This window comes from Lepidothrix coronata, unplaced genomic scaffold (genome assembly GCF_001604755.1).
Source record: "Lepidothrix coronata isolate B3197 unplaced genomic scaffold, Lepidothrix_coronata-1.0 Scaffold28, whole genome shotgun sequence".
Classification (NCBI taxonomy): domain Eukaryota; kingdom Metazoa; phylum Chordata; class Aves; order Passeriformes; family Pipridae; genus Lepidothrix; species Lepidothrix coronata.
Genome location: NW_016690208.1, coordinates 5,642,677 through 5,664,182, shown reverse-complemented (window position 1 = coordinate 5,664,182; position 21,506 = coordinate 5,642,677). Strand labels below are relative to the sequence as shown.

General features: G+C 49.8%; 2 protein-coding genes across 4 annotated transcripts in view; one reads left to right on the top strand and one right to left on the bottom strand.

The window, feature by feature from the left end:
* The window catches only part of MORN5 (MORN repeat containing 5), a 15,142-nt gene extending 7,998 nt beyond the window's left edge, over window positions 1-7,144 (bottom strand). Inside the window, exons 1-4 of one of the 3 annotated variants that reach the window (XM_017810228.1) lie at window positions 7,066-7,144; window positions 6,444-6,591; window positions 6,062-6,173; window positions 5,047-5,178 (exon numbers count right to left, since the gene is read on the bottom strand). In XM_017810228.1, coding sequence (XP_017665717.1) covers window positions 5,047-5,178; window positions 6,062-6,173; window positions 6,444-6,591; window positions 7,066-7,085 — 412 coding nt within the window. In that variant the 5' untranslated portion in view covers window positions 7,086-7,144. Of the gene's footprint in view, window positions 1-5,046; window positions 5,179-6,061; window positions 6,174-6,443; window positions 6,592-7,038 lie in introns of all 3 variants that reach the window. The other 2 variants (XM_017810227.1, XM_017810229.1) reach the window with 2 other exon arrangements.
* Window positions 7,145-7,170: 26 nt separating this feature from the next.
* NDUFA8 (NADH:ubiquinone oxidoreductase subunit A8) lies at window positions 7,171-9,671 on the top strand. The gene is made up of 4 exons (XM_017810226.1): window positions 7,171-7,284; window positions 7,361-7,524; window positions 8,799-8,964; window positions 9,432-9,671. Exons 1-4 carry the CDS (start codon window positions 7,234-7,236, stop codon window positions 9,567-9,569), a joined length of 519 nt encoding a protein of 172 aa, XP_017665715.1. The 5' UTR covers window positions 7,171-7,233; the 3' UTR covers window positions 9,570-9,671.
* The last annotated feature ends 11,835 nt before the right edge of the window (window positions 9,672-21,506 follow it).

The following is a 21,506-nucleotide window of genomic DNA, read 5'->3' as shown; positions in this document are numbered from 1 at the left end:
TTGGAGATCAGATCAAAGAGTTATAATACAATCCCTGACCTTCTCAAGTCTTCTGTCATGGAAGCAGCGAGTCTGGAGAGCAAGTACCCAAAAACTGGAACTGTGTGAATGTGGCCGAAAAACTATGTCCTGGGACTGAATGCAAGAGAAAAAAGTGTGTGGGAGGTGGAGGAGACAAAATCAGAAGGTGAATTTGTAGGGACTTGTGTAGAGCCTTGTGGGCACAGAGAAGAAGCTGAGTGCCATGGCAGAGAGGGAAGATATTTTTTGCAGTGGTATTTTTCAGGAATAGGAAGCAAAGAGGCCAGAAAGAGGAATTAGCAGCAAAAAGGACAAGCACTCCAGCTGTTGTAAGAAAAGCAAAGGGCTATTCGCTTTCAGATGCTTTACTTGTGTAAATGGAGAGCAGTATTGGCTCTCTGCTTTACAAAGCCTGCTTTCAGAAATAAGTTTGTCAGCCAAAGTAAAGAGAAAAAGATCAATGGATTGCAATAAACGGCATTTAACATAAAAATGAGTAAAATTTACAATCCAGTTAACTTGTTAAATGTTACAAAATCAGCAAACAATAGACACGATTTGTTTTGTTCAGAGCCCAGAGGTAGAGACCAAATCCTCTAAATTAATTTCTGCAAAAGCTGGTTTTTTTTTCCAAACAGGTCTGGATCCTATTCGTTGTAGAATATACTGATTACCAACTATTTTTAAGAGCTTTACACAAACATTATTTCTTTTGTTGTGTGAAATGCAGAATCAGCCATCTGGCAAATGCCCCAGAGCTAAAATCTTTTACATGACATATAATTCAAAATGATTAAATATACAACAGAAAATAGCTATAGCATTGCACTTAAAATAGCATGAACTTTTACTGCCGATCAAAACTGATTTCTTTAGCTTAACAAGTATCCAAAGAACAATTATTTGAAGAGCTTTTAAGAGTTTCAATATGTAGGAACTAAACCTCATCTAAATTCAGTATCTTAAGTCAAATAAAAAAGAAACAAATGTACAAAAGATTAAATGGCCCTGCGTTATAAGTAGACATTTAAATCTATGGGAAGCTAAATTCATTCGAGCAAAAATACTATATTCTCTCTGAGTGTGTGTTGCTGGGGCTTCCCCCTCCATTGCCCAGGGCATCTGCCTAAAGAACTGGTACATTCTTAGGCAATGGCCCAGCCTGGGCTCAGCCTGTCCCTGCCCTCCCTGCAGCAGCACAAGGGGCAATTCCAGAGAAGAACGGGGGTAAAGCCCCGAGGGTGAGCCCCCAGTGCAGTCAAACCTTCTCTCCTGCACCACAGTCGACTTGAAGTTTTAAACTTGCTGTCTTTTTTTCCAGAAATACTCCAGGCCTGAAAAATTGCCAGGTCCTCATCCCACACCCAATTCTCCAGTAGTTTATGAGAAAGAGCACGCAAACATCTGCATGTGTTTGGGGTACACGAGGGTAGGTACAGAAATATTACCCTGAGCAATTATTGAGCGGTTATGGCTCTTTCTCAACTACATTTTTCAGAGAAGTCAAAGTCTGCGTTTCCCAAAAAGCACTTGGTGCAAGGCAGATCTGAGCTGCAGGACAAAAAAAAAGAAATCTAAATGTGGGAGATCTCTCTCAAGGATTTGCATACTTGGATAAACCTGAAATGGATGAACACATCGCTGCCGACTGCCCAAAAGAAATTTTGCTTCCAAATTCTTTCAAACCAAGCGTGAGAACCTCCACCCCAAGGTAACAACGTGAGGAAACTGCAAATCTGTGTAAATCTGTGATTATTAAGACTTAGAATTAAGATGGCTTTGCCCCCTTGCCTGGGGAGTCGGGTCAGCTTTCGTGACCAAGGAACCTCAGATGTTCTAACCCCAGACTTCTCTAAACTATAAGAAAATAATGTTCTTGAATCTTGACCTTTTTAGCTCATAATGATTCCTGAAGCAGCAGGATTTTTCCTGTTGCCTTTCACAAGACTTTCAGGCTTGTAGAAATGCTGATTGCTGGCTGGTTGGGGTCTGCAGCAACACCAAACCCCCTCCTCTTACTAAGACACTTGTCCTGTTTTTCTGGGCCTAATCCTGCTCTTAATTCAGTTCCCTGACTGAGCACTGAGTGCAAAGGCAGATTTTGTGTATTCCTACTCTTGATTTTATATGAAGAGATGCAAATATATTTCAGGTAATATTGACTGCACCCAACACATACGAATTAAACCTGAAGATGGAATATGAAAGTAGTAGCACAAATATTCTCATATTAGAAAGAGGAAAAAACATGTTTTATATTATTTAACCTGTCCTTGGGAGAGCCACAGGAGAAACAAGGCAATTTTCATCAGAAATATCTTTGCTTTTCATCAAGAGAGGTGACCCAGGCAATCTCCTGAGATCTTTTCCATCTCGGTGTAAAAAAAATCCTATTTTTGATGGTATTTTCTCTTCGAAAGCTCTGGGCTTCTCTGATAATTGAGGGTCCTAAAACCTGACTGTCACAGCTCTTCTTGTACCTCCCTGCTTTGCATTAAAAGCAACATCTTGTAGTTTCTACTTTTCGCCGAAAAATTGGGAAATCATCCCATCTTTCTATTGACCAATCCTTACAAAGGTGCCAGGAGTCCCATTTCTGGGGGGAAAAAAGCAAAAGGAATACTCCTAGTGAAACAGGAGTCTGGCCCCAGTATCTATTCAAAATAAACAAGGTATCTCCTTACAAATGAGCACTCCCATTCTTATTTATGTGCTCAGTTTTTCGTACTTCGCAATGCTGGAAAAAAAAGAAAAGCTTGAAGAACACATGGAGAACGAAGAGAAATCTGAGCACCCCCGAGGAAACAGAGGTTTAGGGACGGAGCAATAACTGCAGGGCTGTAATGAGAATTTGGAAGACTTTGCTAGATAAAAACGTACAACAAAACTGTTGCTGTCATTTCGTTCCCTGGGCTGATTATGTTTTCACGATGGGCCTTTGCTCTGCTGCAGCAGTGAGAGCCCTTGGAGGAAATGAGGATCAGACCTCCATGTAGGGGAAAGGCAGGGCCTGCCAAACTTATCGGGGGCTCTGCAGTGCTCGACATCCTCTCATCTCCACAGAGAAGGGCTGGAACCAAACTCAGGAGTTTCAAATGGCGCCTGTTTTCTTCTCCTCCGGAGCGGTACCGGGATGCTGTCAGGCTGCAGGCGAGGCAGTGCCAAGGGTTCCTCGCCCTCTTCCACAAACAGCCGAGAAACAATTAGAAATTGCTTCATAATAGGGGTGAAAGGTGAGGCCTGGAGTGTTCTGCAAACCCGCTGCCAGGGCTGAGGGAGATACTGTCATTTTGGTAAACCTGTCAAGCTGTTGTAAGAACTTCCTGAATGCTTCCTACCATCTGCTTTTGATGCTTTCAAGACTTGGCTGGAAGCCTGGAGGTTTTCCTGCTCCTTCCTGCCCAACCTATAATGGAGTAGTTCTGGATCTGTTCCCTGTCATCTCAGCCTCTTCCTCAGTTTCTTCTGCTTACAGCTGGTTGTTTTTTTTTTTTTAATTTTTTTTTTCCTCTTTACTTCAGTGGCCTTGTGCCCTGAATCATCTCTCCTGGGGCGGGAAGAGTTCCTCTGATGTTGAACAAGTGCCGGGTGTTTCAATTGTGTTCATGTTCTTGAGAGGAAGGGTCTGGCCTACATGACACATTCCTTCTTCACACTCACATCAACAACTTTAACTTTGTGTCCAGGCTCTCACTGGAAGGGCCACACAAAGCCCATCTCCACGACTGTCAGGCCCCACGCTGTGCTGGGCTGCCGAGCCAATATTGATTGATATAATTTGTAGGGTTTGAGATAAATGTCATAAAGGACAATGAGTTCAAAGAACAGATTAAAAAACAATAAATTGAATTCCAAGGCGTTCCCCCCTGTACTAATCTGTGTAGGTTCCTGTGTTTTTGGAAAGCATGTTGCTTATCTTCCTCATCAGTAGGCCCACTGCATTCCAGTATTTTGGATCAATGCCATTTGTAATAATCTGGATCAGTTTTTATTCAACGTTTATAAAACAGGCCATGTATCATAGGGTATATTTTATAGCAGATGGTATCTCCAATTCATTTAACCCCCCCTCACTTCCCTCCTCCAATATCACAGTGCACACTTACAAAAGCTCTTGAAAGTAGAGCAGGGCAGAATTTTTTTTTTTTCTCAACAAATAGTAAATTTGCTGAAAAATGGAGTTTCCAAGCAACAAAACTGTTAAACTGTGGCATGCTGAAAATGAAATGTTCTGGTTTTGAAAAAACAGGTTTTGCAATTTGGGCATTTTGGGGGGGGAAAAAACAGCGAGGTGGGTGGTTGCTTTCAGAAATCATTTTCATTTAAAAATCCTCTACATTAAAAAGGTGTTCAATACAAAGGTTAAATAGCCAGAACACAAAGTGGGTTTTTTTCAGGTCAGATTATGTTTCTTGAGCTATCCCATTGTCAGCTGTTCAAGGATCTTCTGTGGTTTTTTTAATTTGAAAAGTTTCTCTTTTGGCTTGATGAGAATGAATTTTCCCCAAGGCTTTTCAGTTTGGGGACTTACCCACGGGACCCAGTATTTGCCAGACTCTACTCAGAACACAGCTCTCCAAAGTGAAAGTGTCCTGTTCAGGAAAGTAAGACTAAGACTGATTTTAATAAATTGGACTTGTAGAGATAAGCACATGCTTGAGCACTTTGCTGGTTCACAGCATGGAGCTTTTTAGCTTTCAGGATCAATGGTGTGCCCCTCACAACCACTCCCTTGCTTGAGATCATAACAGAAGAGAATGAAGATTTTTCTGAGATTAACATACCAAATGGTAATACAATATATTTATTTGTATCTGCTTGGGAATACTTCACTGTAATTTTGCAAAATATGATTTATACAACTCTGGGGATGCATAAATCACTGATAAAATAAATAAGTAAAAGATATTTTAGCTCGGTAATAAGAGAACCAAATCATGGAGTTGTTTATGTTTTAGCTTTAGTCCTAGGAGATAGGACAAATAAACTCATCTTACTTTACCTTCTAAAAGAAGTTAATCATACCTGCATTTCTCAGAAATGTGAATTTGTAGTCAACAACAACTCTGGTTTCAGGATTGTAGAATCCATCACCACAGTCGTAACAACCTTCTGGGATTGTTTTGGGAGGATCCAGATTTGTAAGCTGAGGAATGCCTGAAGGAAAAAAAAAAAGGGTTGATTTTGGTTTTTTGGGTTGATTTTTAAATTTGAGCCTTTGATCAAGATAACTAACAAATACATCTCCGTGGCTTTTGCTATAAAAACAATACTGTTATTTTACAATAATTTTGTAAAACATTTTTACAGTTTTGCAGACGGAGAAAACAAAAATGGAAAAATGCACACCCAAAAAGTGTGTGATAAGAAGCTGCCACTTTGATTCCCTCACTCGCAGTCCTGTGATTCAGCCCCACCGAGCTGACATTACAAATACGACCCTAAAATCCAAACTGGGGCCAGGAGAGACTCGCTGGCCTCACAGAACTACATGTCATCACTAAAATATTCTATGTATAGAGTACTGTGTGTATTATGTTACAGATTTTACTCACTTGTTTCCTTATAAATCTTTCCACCTTTTGACTACAGACAAATAATAAAATTATAAAAGCAAAAATATAGATGGGACACAAATGCCTGCTTTGGCATGTACTAAAAAGCTACGAGGGGCAGATAACTGAAACTTTATTTGATATCCTGGATTCTAATTGCTTCTGCTCAGCTTTCCTGTTATTAAAAGCATACTGCTTATGCAGTGAGGGTGAAATGTGTCCAAGGGTTAATCAGGGTATCAAAAGCTGTAAATAAAGCCCTGTCCTGTTGGTCATCACTCCAAGAGCCCCTGCTGTGGATGAAATGCTGCATCCCGGGCTGTGCTGGTGGAAGGTGGTGTCCACATTCTTCTGGCAGCCTCCTATGAAATTAGCCAGAGCCTTTCTGCTCCATGTTACTCATGTAGCCGAATTAATCTTTCTTAGGCAAAGTTGTTACTTTAATTCCTTCCAGACTCTCAGGATCGCAAAGTGCAATTTAGTACCTGGTGGTTTGAAACCAGAACAGATTTCTGTATAAAATCTTCTGTCGTAGCCATCGCAGTAATGCCAGTTTTTTTCTTCATATTCGAGACCATCTGCAAAAACGAATTTCCCCTGCAAAACATGTTAATAAATATGATGGATGGAGGGAACGGCAGGGCCAGGTTCCTCGGTAGAGCCCCAGCAGGGCCAGCACGGCTCAGCTCGGGTTTGGAGTGCTGGGAACTGTATCTGAGGGATGCCCAGCAGCCTCCTCACACCTCGAGGGAGCCAAAAATCGGCTTGGCTCGAAAATCCACGTATTTTATCTCCAAACCTCCCCCGCAGCGGGGCCGCTCCCGACAGCGGGGGCCCCTCGGGGTGAAGCCCCCCAGCCCGGGGTACCTGCGTGGGGATCCCGCGGTCCCAGAGCGCCCGGTATCTGATGCCGTTGGGGAAGAACAGCTCTCCCTCGCCGTGGAACATCCCGTCCCACAGCGCTCCCCGGTACTCGGTGCCCGTCGGCAGCTTGTAGAAGCCGTGTCCCTCCATCCTGGAACAGACGGGGCGGGTGGGGAGGGGGGCTGTTCCCCCCCGATCCCCCCGATCCCATCTGCCCCCCGCGACCCCCGCCGTGCCTTCTGTGTCCCCGTGCCCCTGGCCGGCCCTCCTGACCCCCCTCTTGCTTCTTTCTGGTCCCTCCGGTCCCACCTGTCCCCAGTATTCCCCGTGCCCCTTCCCGATCCCCCCGACCCAACCTACCCCCTCCCCGGTCCCACCTGCCCCACGCGCCCCCGCCAGATCCCCCGTGTCCCATGACCCAGCATCCCTCTGCGCCTCTTCCCGGGGACCCCTGTCCCCACCCGGTCCTCCCGTGCTCCCCGGTCCACCCGATCCTCCCTGGACCCCCCGTGTCCCCAGACTCCCCCTGCCCCCCTCAGCTCCCCCCGTGTCCCCCCTGTCCCCCGTGTCCCCCCGTGTCCCTGTTGCCCGTCCCCACCTGCCCCTCACGACCCCTCCCAGGTACCGATCCCCCACCAGCTCCATGGCGGCCCCGGCGGCGCGTCCCGTCACCACGGCAACGGTCCCGCCGCCAAGGCCCCGCCCCCGAGAAGCCCCGCCTTCTCGAGGCCCCGCCCCCGCTCGGCGCATGCGCGGTGCGGGCGGGCGCTGAGGGCGCTCAAGGAGAGCCGCCATGCCCGGGGCCGTCCAGGTGCCCTCGCTGGAGGAGCTCGATGTGCAGGAGGTGAGTGCGGTCCCTTCCCCGCCCTGCTCTCCCTTTGCTTTACGCCCCCCTCACGGCCGCTCTGCCCCCGCCGCAGGTGGCGGTGAGCTCGGCCGTGCTGAAGGCCGCGGCGCACCACTACGGCTCGCAGTGCGACCGGCCCAACAAGGAGTTCATGCTGTGCCGCTGGGAGGAGAAGGACCCGCGCAGGTGCCTCAAGGAGGGGCGGCAGGTCAACCAGTGCGCCCTCGACTTCTTCAGGTGAGCGGGGACGCGCCGGGGCACACGGGCCTGGCGGGGCCGGGGGACCTGCCTGGTCCTGCTGCGGTATTGGAGCCCCTCTGCTCTGAGACAGGCTGGGAGAGCTGGGGCTGTTCACCTGGAGAAGAGAGGGCTCTAGGGTGACCCTAGTGCAGCGCTTCGCTGCCTGAAGGGGCTCCAGGAGAGCTGGAGGGGTACTTGTGACAAGGGGTACTAGTGACAGGACAAGGGGGAGTGGCTTCCCACTGCCAGAAGGCAGGGTTAGATGGGATATTGGGAAGGAATTCCTCCCTGGGAGGGTGGTGAGGCCCTGGCACAGGTTGCCCAGAGAAGGTGTGGCTGCCCTATCCCTCGAAGTGTCCCAGGCCAGGTTGGACGGGGCTTGGAGCAGCCTGGGCTAGTGGAAGGTGTCCCTGTCCATGGCAGGGGTGGAACTGGATGGTCTCTAAGGTCCCTTCCAACCCAAAGCATTCTGTGATTCTAATTAAAAGTGCCAGCACTATCACAGCCTTCAAAGCCTTTATTTTTGCTTCTTAAACTTTAGCTCCAGGGGATAGAGGCCACTTGTCTTGCTTATTTATACGTGACTTTATCCTTTCACGTGAAGTCCTGTGGCTTATGTTCGAGAGCAGGTGGTCTGGGTTTTTGTTGGGATCCCAGGGCAGTGGTGGGAGGTTGCTGCTGCTGCACCTTGTAGTTGTGTTATGAAAGCCAGGAATCCAACCTGAGCTTTGTGTTGTTTGTCCTACCTGTTCCACAGGTGAACTACTGTGAAATCTTAAGGAGATGCACCAAAAATATAGATCCAGGGCCAGTATTGCTAGTAAAGGACCTCATTTAATTAGCTCAAAGTGTGTCCACCTCGAGTCTAACAGCTGGTAATCAGAAACCTCTGTTCTAAGCATGGCTGCTTGAGCTTGAGATATCAAATTAATTTGGAAGCATTAGAGCATTGTATCATGTGAGTGAGTTGTTTGGCAAAACAAGGATCTCCTGTGGAGGAGCTGTGAACATCTGCCCAGCCAGAATACCCTCCACATATCATTAAAGTTATTGCTACCACTACTGTAGCTACAGTGATAGAAATTTTACAGGTATTTGTGTCAAGTTCTGTTAAATGCTTCAAGTACTGACTTCTCTGAAGATTTAAATGTTCCCGAGAACTCAGAACTGCAAGAAACACTTTACCACAAGTTGAGGTTTGAGTGAGTAAGAGAGAAGAGCATTAAAACTGTGACAGGTGCTGAGGGTTTTCTGTGTGTGGCCCCTCACAGGAAGATCAAGGCCCACTGTGCAGAGCCCTTCACCGAGTACTGGACGTGCATCGACTACACCAACCTGCTGGAGCTGCGGCGGTGCAGGAAGCAACAGGCAGCCTTTGACAACTGTGTGCTGGACAAGCTGGGCTGGGTGAGACCTGATCTGGGAGAGCTCTCCAAGGTAACTTCATACCTCTTTGGTCTCATAGTCAGATCCTTCTCTCCCTCCGTATGGACATCTTGTCCAGACCAGGTCTCCAGCGTCTCCTGGCCAGATGGTGATTCCTCAACTCAACACTGGAAGTTTGTGGCCTAATAGAGTCCAGACTCTGTCAGCATTTTTCTGGGTTGCTTTCCTAGAAGATTTGTGCTTTTTTTAGACAGTGACACTCTTGCTTTTTGCTTTTCCTGGTGTGGAGACTCTTCCTTCAGGAGTGAAGCTCACACTCGTGGAGCTGCTCAGTAGTTTTGAGTGAAGTCCCCCTCCCCTCACTTTCCTTAAAAGTGCTCAGGAGCTCTAATCAGCTGAACAATGTGTCCTTAGTGTTGTTTGGTACTTCTTGGTAGTTCTTCTTTAAGTTCTGACTCAGTGTGGCTTTTCTGTAAATGCTGTGGGAAGTTATCTCATTCCTTTGTTTTCCTTTGCAGGTTACGAAGGTGAAGACAGACCGTCCTTTGCCTGAGAATCCCTATCACTCTAGACCCAGACCAGAGCCAAACCCACCCATTGAAGGGGAGCTGAAGCCTTCTCGCTTTGGCAGCAGGTTCTTTTTCTGGTCCTGGTGAAGTGGGCAGGCTGTGACTCAGGTGCAGAGATGTGTTGCTGCGCGTGTAAATTGTCCGGTGTGCGTTGGGTATAAGTAACGATTAAAGAGCCCCAAACCATCACATGGCTGAGCAGAGTTCTTTAAACTCACCCTCACAGCAACGAGAACAATGCATTTCCCTGTTTGCGCAGGGCTCTGCAGTCACACAGCCCCTGGGACCCTCTGAGCACCAGTCACGCCAGCGGGCTGGTGGTGACACAGGTTTGTCCATGACGTGTGCAGATGTAGCCCAGGTCTTTGAGTGCTGTGCCCATCAATCACAAACTGGTGTGAGACTTCATTTACCTACTGAGAACATTGCCACTTGCATCAAGGAAACTCTGGGAACAAACAAGTCGTTAATGTCTTCCTTTAGTCCTGCACCTGATAATTGTGCATTTTGCCAAGGGACCCCTGCAGGGATTTGACCTGAAATCAGTCTTGGAGCGCGTGTTTAGTCGGATGAGGTCAGTGCTGTTTCTGACGTAGAGATCCCTGTTGTACTTGCCAGCTGCTCATTTCTCATGCAGCAAGGTCAGTGGCTTCCATACCTTTTATTTTTTACTGGGGCAACCCAGGCTGCTACACTGTAAAAATCACACTCTCTGTTTTCAGCACCTTGAAGGAAAAATTTCCTTCTAAAGGATCTTGTGTCCCACGAAGCAGACACAGATTCCCTGTAAGAAAGTGGCTTGTATTCTGTCTTGACTGAAGGCTCTGACTTGAGGGATTTGGGGCAGATCCTTCCTGTTATTCCATTATGATGTTCTTTTTGATAGAGGAGTCAATCAGCTTTTTAAAATACATCTTTTATGCAATGTCTGAAAGTGATATGTTTCGTAGGAATTGGATCTAGTCTCTCATTCACCTCTACCCAATAGCAAAAGCATTATTACAAGGTCAGAAAAAATCCAGTGAACTTGTTTTCCCAAAGCCACGTGCAGTTTAACTTGCTCTGGGTCAGGTTGTGTCACCTGAGCCCCGGCAAAGAGCAGAACAGTGCCCTGCTCCTTGAGTAGCCTGGTGTTATTGGGATCTGGAGATTTAACATCTCCTTGTTTGAGGTAGGATTAAACTGTAATGGGTCTGTAGCTGCAGCATATGTTTCTGATCCACAGAGCTGGAGGGAAAATTGTGTAACATTTATCTAAAAATAGCTCCTGCACTGTGTGGCTCGTGGGTTCTTGCTACTCTCTGCTGGGGTGCGTTGACTGAAACTCAAAGCAGGTGCTCCAAGTGTATACATGTTTGCATTTTAATGTACATATCAGGCTGTCTTAGCAGCTCCTTTTCTAAATCTGCTCGATGGTGTTGCCCCTTTGCAGTTTCTCCTCTCAGGTCACTGCCTGCGTCTCAGAGCAGCCACGTCTTGCTGAAGAAAGATAACCCCTCTGTGCAGAGTCTGAACTCAGGACAAGCTTGGGGTCTAATTACATTCAGCTGAGTGAGTGAAATGAGGTTTGGCAGAGCAGAGGATAAATTGTTCTGGGATGTTAACATGTATGCCATCAGATCTTTGGTTGCTGACCCACTCCAGCAGTTAGGCAGCCTCACAGAAAGAGGTTTTAGATATTACTTACCATGTTTCACTAATAATATACTATTGTCAACAAAATGTATGAACCTTGCACTGCTAAACATTTGCTTTTGAATAAACAGGTGTGGGCATTCCAGTAGTCAGCCCCTAATCATAATTAAAGAGTATTTTTTCCCCATTAAATTGCTTCTGAAAAGAAGGGTGTGCATAAATAGGGGGGCAAGCTTTTTAGGCAGCCTGTTAGGAACCCCACCCTTAAGTTGGCTAATACTGTAAGCAAAAAAAAAAAAATAATAGTAGTGATTTATGCTGCAGCCTCAAAGGTTTTAGATTGTTCATCTGTTTCATGACAGCTGAATCTACAGCCTCCTGGGTCAGAGGTGGGGGATCCAGCACTGATGCACTGACTGTTAAATGTCAGAATTAACTGTCTGCTGGCCTAAAGCCCCTCTTCAGCTTGAAGCAGGACTGGGCAGGTGAAAGTACAAAAGAGATGAGCAGAGGAGGACAATGAAGTCATGAAGTCAAGTAGAATTCAGCTGCACTGTGAGCACTTCCTTCATTAACCTCTCTGAGATAATCGCTTCTAGTCTTTATCTCTTGGCTAAATCTCTACAAAAAGAAAGTGTTGCCAGAGGTTTTTAGTGGTGCTTTCGATACAGCCTGTATGGAGCTATTTCTGCTCAAAATCCCCAAACATAGATGCCCCTTTGGAGCAGTAATGTTTTCTTGGAAACTAGAACAAGTGGATGTCAAGATGGAGTAAAGACTATAAAAGTATTTTTGAGGAATGTGTCTTGACAATTTTTTGGCAGATGGAGAGCAGACGCTACAGATTCAACACAAATGTTTCACTGGTGCTGTGAGAAGTGTTACTTGTTTTGCTGAGGGCTCTCAGCTCTGCCAAAGCTTCTAATCACGTGTCAAATTAACAAAACGTGAAGCCAAGGTCGTGGTAGAGTGCCCCCACCACGCTCCTTTCTTTCAGATTATGGGTGGGAGGAGTGAAATCCAAGTGTAATTTCTAATCTCAGTAAGGTGGGAGTGTGTGTTTTCTAGTGCAGCAGTAGCACAACAGCACGTTTCTGAGGAGAAAGTGTCCCTCCGAGACAGCTGGAAGTTTGACATGCCCTGACCTCAAACAACTCTGCTCGTATCTCAAGGAAAAGCCCCTGGAGAAGGTACTGCTAGCAAAGAAAACCCATGAGTCCCACAGCAGCTCCCACTCTGCTCACAGCCATAGGTCTGAGCAAGTGCAGGGAAGGAATTGGTTTTGTTTAGTTCCCCTGCAAGTTCCACAATTCTGTTGTGTGTCAAATTATGCATGTTATCACTCCTGCTGTAAAATACACTTCTGGGTGTCACTTTGGTTGGGACAAGCCTTTGAAGTATTTATAAAATGAGACTGATGAGGACAAAACCCACTCGTGCACTCCTTGTCCCCTGCCTTTTGTTGCAGTCTGGTTCTAGAGTGGATCAATAAGGTATTTCCCCACCCCATTCGTATGAAAAGAAAAACCTGCATCTTTATACCAAAGATTCATGATTTTAAAGAACCTTTTCCTTCAGAGCAAGGAAACTCCTGTAAAGCTGGAGAAGAAATGTGGAGCTCAGGATGGTACAATCCTTTCGAAGCTTGTTGCCTGCTCTTATACTGGAAGAGTTCAGAAGCCAGGATCCATCTGGGCATTAACAGGAGATTTCAGACTCCCTCTTGTGGCTGCGTTGAGTTGATTTTGGGCATCTGTGGGAAGATTTTGCCATCGTGAAAATCCAAAGGCTACTTCAATATAGAAGCTTGATTAGATCTTTTGTCTTTGCTACAAAATTCACTTGAGCATTGTGGCAAGTTGATTTTTCCTACATACAAAAACTTTCAAGTACGAAGTGAGAAGAGGAAGAAAAATGGTTTGAAAACGTTCTGATCAGCTCAATCACATTTGATGTGATTTGAGGAAGCTAAGGTGGACTTGAAGTAGATGGAGGTGGTTGGGAAATCCCAGTGTACATTGTATTTGCTTCTCTGAATCCAGAAAGGAGATGGGCCTGGTGCTGCAGAGAACAGGGTGGTTCTGAGCTGGGGGGGGCAGTGTAGGCAGTGTGGGACAGGCAAGGATGGGGAGCTGCTTAATTGCAGTATTTACCTGTGCTTACCAAAAGCACATTATTTCTCTTTGTTAGGATCAGACATGACCACACTGAATGGTCTTAATAACATAACCTTGTGCTTCTGTTCGTGGTTTTCTCAGAAACACCTGAGATCACGTTTGTCTGTTGCAGATGCCTGAACAAAAGGATTCCAACCTGCGAGTTCCTGTGCTCTTGGCTGGGCTTGGTGAGTGCAGGTGGTGCAGGGGAGCGTTTGGTTCACGCTGTGCTCTGCAGCACAAAATGCCAAAACAGCTTCTGCAGTTTTGATAGGGTTTAAATTAATTTCTCCCTTCTCACCAGGGTAAATGAGGGCTGGGAAGAATGGCCATGCCTGTTGCTTTGTTAAGCTCAGCTTTGGCTACAATTCTGGCACCAAGAAAGGAAATAAAATACAGGGAAGGGGAGCTCCATAAAAGAGCTATGGGTCTGCTCCTAAGTTGATATGTTAAACCATACAAAACCCCTGACTCTGAGGCATTGCTCTAATATTTGTAAAATCAGCATGGCAGCTCTGTGAAGGGCTATGAGTCACCCTGAGGGTGGTTCAGCTCTTTTTAAGCAGTAGCACAGCCTTCTGCTTCCAGGCAAACAGGAGTGAGGATTTTAAAGGAGCCAGAATTACCCCCTTGGTTAGAGCACTGTCTGACCTCTGCTTTGTTGTCGCTGCCTCCCCGGTGCCGCTGTGCTGAGAGGGAACCCGACACATCTTTGCCCGGGAGAAAAGGGCTGGATGGATCCCATCAGTGCAACCCTCTGCCCCTGCCACCCCTCCTGTCTCACCCGTGCTCTCTCTGGGCTCTGTGTCCCGGCTCTGCCCGGCCGCTCCTGCGGGACAGGGACTCAGGTGTGGCCCGACTTGGCTCTGGCTCTCAGGAAGGCGCTGACAGCGGGGCTGACCCGGGCCATGTGCACGCAGCGGGAGGCTCTGCCCGGCCCCAGGCGCGGCCCCAGGCGCTCGTGGCCAGCCTGAGCTCCAGGCTAAACAGAGGAAGGTGAGGGTCAGCCACGGAGAGCTCTGCCCAAGGCTCAGGAAGCACATTTTGGCAGAGGAAAGAAATACAATACCGGCAGGGAGGGAAACTCGACTTCCATCCAACCCCCTCCAAGAAGCCTTTGGCTCCCTACAGCTGCTGGAGTCTTTACTACCAGTTGCAGGGCTCTTTATTTTTACAGGCTGTCGTGTGTTTGTTTTCTGTCTCTTAACACCAGCGTGTTGCAGAGGGGACAGAGCAGGGCAGAGCAGGAGCAGGGGGACTGGAGGGTACAGCCCTGCCCGGGGGACAGGCAACCCGGCTTCCCTTTCCTGCCTGTCACTATCTCATTGTGTGGCCTTGGGGCATTGTCACTTCCCTCTCTGCCCTGGCTCCTCTGCCATGGGATGGTTCCACCCAGCACAGATCTCTGCTTGTTTACTGTCTTTGTCCTTGGGAAGGGCCTTAGAGGAGTCTTGGGGGAAGCTCTGCCTGGCCAGGGCAGGCCCAGCCCCAAGGCCCAGCGCTGCTCTCCCTCCCCAGAGCGAGCAGCAGGAGCCACACACAGGGATGGCCATCACCTGCCCTTGCCACTCAGCCCAGCACATTTGAAGCATGTTCCTCTGCAGATTCTGCCCAGCTTGTCCTTTGTGGGTGTGCTGGTGGGCAGCTCTCTGACTGGGGAGGCACCTGGAGACCTTGCTGAGGGATGGAAGAGGAGAGGTGTCCCTCTGAGCAGTCTTGGAGGGATATTTCCCAATTCTGAACTCCTCAGGTCTCTCCTGCCTTTCAGAGATCATAAGGACACACCCTGCCTTCCCCTTTGAGCTTTTCTTTGCCTTGATGGCCTGGAATGGTGCAGGTAGCCAGGGAGGTGGTTCCAGAAGCCAAAGTCCCCAGAACATCTGTAGCACCCAGTCTTTGCAAACACTGCTCTGCTCTCCATCATCACTTGCTCAGAGCCATTGTTTCTTCTAACCTGTTGTGGGAGGTTGTGTTCAGGCACGACATAATCTGAGTCTGGGACTCCCCTGGAAGAATCCTCTTGAAGATTTGCTAGTCCAGCTGAAACCATGAATGTGCAGTGCTCTAAATGATCACTAATTAATAAAGGGAGGTTTCTGCTTTCTTGTGTTCTTTGTTAGGAAACAGAGTGATTCTGGCTGCATCAGTGGTGTTTTCCTTCAGGAAGGTCTGCCAGAGGCACATTAATATGTTCATAGAGCCACTGTCCATCTCTGTTGCTGGTAGCAGATAATTTGATTAAAAATATGTCACTTCCTTGCTTCTTTCTCTGTGTGTTGCCTTTCTGTGTTTGTTTCAGCTTGAACAGCAACAAGGGCCTACAGGATTTATTTGCTGTTTATTGACATTTTCCCTTTCTGATGTGCATCCTTACCTTACCCCACAGAATTCAGCTTGTGTCAGCCACAGAGGGGTGGTTTAAGGAAAGGCAGCATTAGCTGGAAATGCTTCTTCCACTTTGTTCCCTCCCAAAACACCCACATTAACAATGCACTTAAAAATCCTGAATTTGAACATCTACTTCCCTTTTAGCTGTTATTGACCTGAAAATATGTATTGCTATCCATTCATTTCCATCTGCATCCTACTTTTGAGAGGATGTGTCATTCCATGTCATCTATAATAGGCCTGTGGTGCCTCATTCTGCTGTGGATGGATCTGCTCCATCCTGGTGTTCCTGCCAACCTGTTCCTGCCACCTCCTCTCCTGCTTTTCCCTGGGGTTTGCAGCTGGGGGTCACACAGGTTGGTCTCTCACCTGTAGCTTTAGCATCCATGTTTTCAGGTGAAATCCTGTTTTAAATCAACTCTGGAGCTGTGGAGAGCCTCGATGACTCCAAGCCCCCCCCCCCTTGGTGTTTGTTTTTGTTTTCATTGCAGGCCCATTGCCCCATGGATCTGGGAGGGGAGAAAGGCTGAGCCCCACCAGTGCTGCTGGAGCCCCATGTCCACCTGTCTCCAACATTTCCAGAGCACCAGCAGCTCCCAGGCCCTGGCGCTGGGCCGAGCCCGTCGGTGGGATGTGGGTGGCTGGGCCCCGGTGGGCAGGCAAAGTGCTGTCGGAACAAAACTGAATTGAAGTGATTCTTTTCCTCTCCCTTCGGCCTGCGAGGAAATCTTTTTCCATTTACTATAAAACGTGGTCCTTAATAGTGCTGAAGTGTTCTACATATTTTAAATAAACATGAGTGGATTTGAGCCCAGGAGGACATGAAAGAATGCAGCATTTGCGGGGTACCGGCCCGGCACACATGTCAGCAATTTGGCTGCCTTGTGTACTTTGGCTTTTAAAAAAGCATTTAAAAGTAAACAAATGAAGGAAAATCTGGCAGCTGGATTTCAAAGTAAATTGCTTTCAGCTGATATACCCTGTTTCCAGCTTGCTTGGGTAGTATCAAGCCATACACATCCAGCAAGAAGTGCGAGCGGCCAAGGAGAAGAGCGGGGGCGGGAGGGAGAACAAAAGCAGGGAAGTTCTGTGGATTTAATTCTTCCATTTCCTTCCTTTGCACCAAACCCTCTCTGCCTGTCAGTGCCCTCACATCAGCCGGGCAGGTTCATGCTTCAGACAGCAAACTGTGCTCTATCTCCCTCGGGCCCTGTTCTGCCAGGCTCTGCCTCTCTTCCATCAGGCCTGGAGCAGGGATGGGATGGGATGGGATGGGATGGGAGTAGCATCCATAGGAGGGCATTTGTTAGCAGAGCTGAACTTTACTTTCAGCTGTGACCTGCAGCTACTCCATCAAACCCTCATCCCAACCCCACTGAGCATGATGAGAGTGCCATCCCAAGCCCAGCCCAGCGGGATGAATCCATCCATGAGGGGTTTGGGAGGTGTGGGCTGGGCTGCTGCTCCCCCAGGACTGCCAGCCCGGGGAGGACATCACCCCTGCAGTGGTGGAGGGAAGCGGGGCTGGGAGTGCCAGAGATAACAGAGTCATTAGAGGAGGGGGGCTGAGGGGAGGCCCCACTCCTTCGGAAGGGCCTGGTGTGTCCCTGAAGGAGGGGACTCAGCAAATGCTGACACATGATAGTGAGGTCCTGGGCTGGACAAAGGGGGAGGTTGCTGAGGTCACGCTGTGGCTCAGCTTTGGGCTCCTTCTGCTTTGACTCGCGTTTCCTCAAGTTTATAAAACTTTCTGTGGGCTGGTTCAGTGGAAAGGGCAGAGGAAACTGGTGGGTCTGGAATCCTGGTGGGACAGGGCTGGGACAGGGCTGCTCTGAGCCCTCCATCAGCCCCACACACACGGCACTTGTGCCTGGGGCTGCGAGGTGGGGCGAGGGCAGCAGCCACCGAGTGCCCCTGAGGGGCTCCCAGAGGTGACACAAGTCCTGCTGTGGCACAGGAGTGCAGGGGGAGCCCAATGGGCCTGAGCAGAGCACGGCAGACCCTGGGTGACCACGGTGTGAGCATGGTGGGTCACAGCCCCACGGACAGTGTGTGTAGGTGGGACCTGTTGTGCTGCCTGCACGGGGAGCTGTGGTGCTTGTCCATTCCTTTGGGAGCTGTGGCCATGCTGCAGGTGATGCCAGGCTCTCAGGGGATGCCAGGCTCTCAAGGGATGCCAGGCTCTCAAGGGATGCCAGGCTTGCAGGTGATGCCACGCTGGCATTGTGCTGCAGTCCCGCCCTGGTGCTGCAGTGCCCCTGGAGCACCCAGGAGCCAGGAGAGAGGCAGCCAGCAGCAGAGGGGACAGTGTCCCTGCACATTGCTTGGCTCCTCACTCCTGGCTGCCAGAGCTGCTCTGTTCCTGGCTGTGTCAGGGCTGTGGGCACGGCTCCATGTGGTGCTCCGTGCAAGGCAGCAATTATTTTGTGTGCACCCCTCTAGTGTCTCTTCTCCTCCCTGTAACTCAGCACAGGAGCTGCCTTTCCTGGCTTGTGACTAACCCCGGGCTCCTGGCAGTGCTGAGGTGCTGCCAGCTGGGAGCTGCGAGGCAGAACCACTGGGTGAACAGTGTGGGAGGCAGAAGGAGGCCGGGGCTCATCCAGTGTCCTCAGCATGTGCTGCTGCCATGGGAGCCAGCAGGACTGCCTGTGCCCGTGCTCCAGCATGGCTCTGATCATCCCTTGGCACAGGAGGCCCCTGGCACTGCTGTCAGGGGCTGGCAGTGCCCACACGCACCTGCCTGCACCACCGAGCTCACTGGCCCTTCCTTGGCTCTCATTGACATGATGGAAAGTCATTTTTCTGGTTCTCTCCCCAGACTCGGGTGGGAAGGGGCTGCCCCTGCACCAGGGGCTCCAGGGAAGGGGCAACACAGAGGATTTGTTCCATGTGCAGGAGTGGCCATGGGTGTGAGGTGGGAACACTGGCATGTCCTGTGGCGGGATGGAAACAACCCCCACGAAACAATTGCTCTGGATGTCCCCGGGATAGATATGTAAATGTATATGGGCGTTGTCATGGCTACCACAGGAATCCCGGGGGAGGCAGAGCCCCTGGCCCAGCCCGGGTCAGGATTTGCATTCCTGGTGCAGCAGGACCCCACACACCCCAGGGTGCTGGCACGGGGGCAGCCCGACTGTACCGACCCCTGTGCCACTGTCACCTCCCCAGCGTGGGCAGGGGGACAGTGCCCCAGCACCATCCACTGCTCACCATCCTGCAGCAGCAGCCTGGGTGCTGCAGCCCCTCACCAAGGCGGGTGCACCCCCATCCTGGTGACAGGGTGCCCAGGGAGAGAACACCCTCCTGGGAGGGGTGTCCCTCAGGTCCCACGTTCAGGCTTTGTGGTGCAGCAGCAGCAAGCTGGGTGCAACCAGGAGTCAGATGAGGATGGGGATGCCCAATGTGCCCCTGACACACCTGCCCAGGTGCACAAACCCCCAGGATGACCCAGCCCACCTCCCACCAGGCCAAGGAGAAGGAGGCCCTTCCCAGCAGCTCATTTTTGGCTGATTCTATAAAGCTGTGAGGGAAAAGGGGCTTCCCTTGCCTGGAGCCTGTGGAGCCTCCCTGCCTGTGGTTCTGGTGAGTGCTGTGGGCACGGGGTTGTGGTGGGGTGGGTTGTGCCTCGCGTCTGGCTGTGTCACACACCTGTGTGGCTGTCACGAGTCCTGGCAGGAGCCCTTGTCCCTTTGTGGGCATCACGGGTGCTGTTGGCAAGTGCCTGTGCATGAGCTCTGTCCCTGGGATGTGCCAGGCAGCTGCAGCCAGAGGGAGGTTGGAACTTGCTGGTGCCCCAAGTGCTTGTAACCCTAAAGTTCCTGGTGACCTGTTGTTTGCACATCTCCTCCCCTACAAGATGGGCAGAGAGGGTTTAAAGCTCTGTAGAAGAGACTGGTTGCTCCTATAAACTGAGAAACGAGGGAAGGAGGAGATCCTGAGCCTGCTCCTGGTGTCACCTGGCTGTGGGCAGTGTTGTCAGACCCAGTCCTTCTGAGTCCCCAACCCCCTGGGCACGGGGACCCCTGGTCCCACAGCCCTTCCCTGGCCATCCTCGGCTCTCTCTGCAGTCCCAGGGCTCGGCGTGCGCGGCCGGGCTCTGTCTGCTGTTTCCTTATAATTTAAAAGCTTTCCTCACATTAATCTTTTTATTTTTATTTTGACAAATGTATGTTTCCAGGAAGTCGCTGAGGTCAAAGCAGCATCTGTTGCTCGTTATTTTGGGGGATGCAGAGGGTCTTTGTGAGGGTTTCCAAAGCAACAAGGAATTAAGTGGTTTGTAAAGCAGAGAGCAGGAATGAGGAGTGGGCTGGGGCTTCCCGAAAGGCGGCTGAAGATGCTGATGAAAATCAGATCAGCTCAGCTCTATTTTCTTGGAAACTTGATCTATTTTTCTTGTATGACTGTCAGCCTGACTCCTGTATTCCAAGTGCTTGGCCACTGCCAGCTCCACGTTTCAGCACTGGGATTAGTGTGGCCCCGGTCAGACTCACTTTCCCCGGCTCGTGCCGTGCCTGCAGGGAGAACACGGGCTCTGTGGGATGGGAGTGGAGCTTTTGGGAGTGGCAGGGAAGGTCCCCTTGTCTGGGGACACAGGTCAGAGACCCCTGGGATGGGCACCAGAACCTGTCCCTTGCCCCAGGGATGTCCCTCACTCCCCAAAGTCACACCATGAGTGGCCCAGTGCACCCTACGGGGGGCCCGCGGCCAAAACTGCTTTTTCTTTCAAAACAAGCTGAGGAGAATCCAGTGCCAAGGTGAGGGCTGTGAGGAGCCCAGGAGATTTATCGCTGAGGAAATACTTTCTCCAGCGAGGTCTGATGGCCGCAGCAGGAACAATGGGAGATTCGCAACGTGAACAAAGCTGATTTCGTTCTTCTTTTTATCAATGCGTTTTCCTTGCGGATCCTCCCTTCCTGGAAGTGGGAGATGCAGCTTCCCCCGCGCGCCCGGCGGCGTAATCAGCAGGAATGGCCATATCCTGGCTGGGAAGCGAGCTGTGAAACGCTGTCGCCCGCGGTGATTTATGAGCCCGTGGCAGTGGCCAGCGGCGGGGCTGGCCCGGGGACAAGGTGCCAGGGCGCGTGCAATATCCACGTATTCTTTCTGCTCCTCGCCGGGTCCCCGGGGAGCCGCCGGAGGAAGTTAATGGATTAGACACACACGTTCCACTTGATTTTTATTTTTTATTGCCGTGTCTCTCCAAATGCCTTTAGCAGATGCACGAGCACAATGGGGTCGGGCGATGAGCATCCCGGCCGGGCGGGCAGCGGGGCAGCAGCCAGCCTGGAAAGGTCAATGTGGAGAGTGCTTGCGTGGGGACACGGGGACAGCCTGTCCTGGCGGGTACAGTCCTACCCCACTGGGGCTGTGCTCAGTGCTGGTTAAGGTGACTCCAGCTCCTCCACAGCTGGTGCTGACCGACAGCGCTGGGCCATCACAGGGTCATTGGCACTGTCAGAGGCGGCTGGTGCCGAGCAGATCTCTTGGGTCTCTTGCCCTGCCTGGAACCATAAAGTCCTTCCTGGGGGGCTCACTCCTGTGGAAGTGGATCGTTCCACTCCCCGGCACACGCTCCTGCCACATTATGCAATCCTCACCCGATACTGGGAATATGAAATAATTATTCCAAGTGATCAGATTTTAATTATGCAACACAGAGGATGATTATTGTACGCCAAATTGGTGCCGAGTGCTTAGTTATGTATATGCCAAATTTAGTCTATACTATTATACCCAGTGGGTGGCCATAGACAATCAGGAAGTAATTAGTTTTGCTGGAGGTTGTTCGCCTGCCTGGTTCGCTGTGCTGTCTGGGGAGAGTCTTGCTGCGCTCCGTGAATAC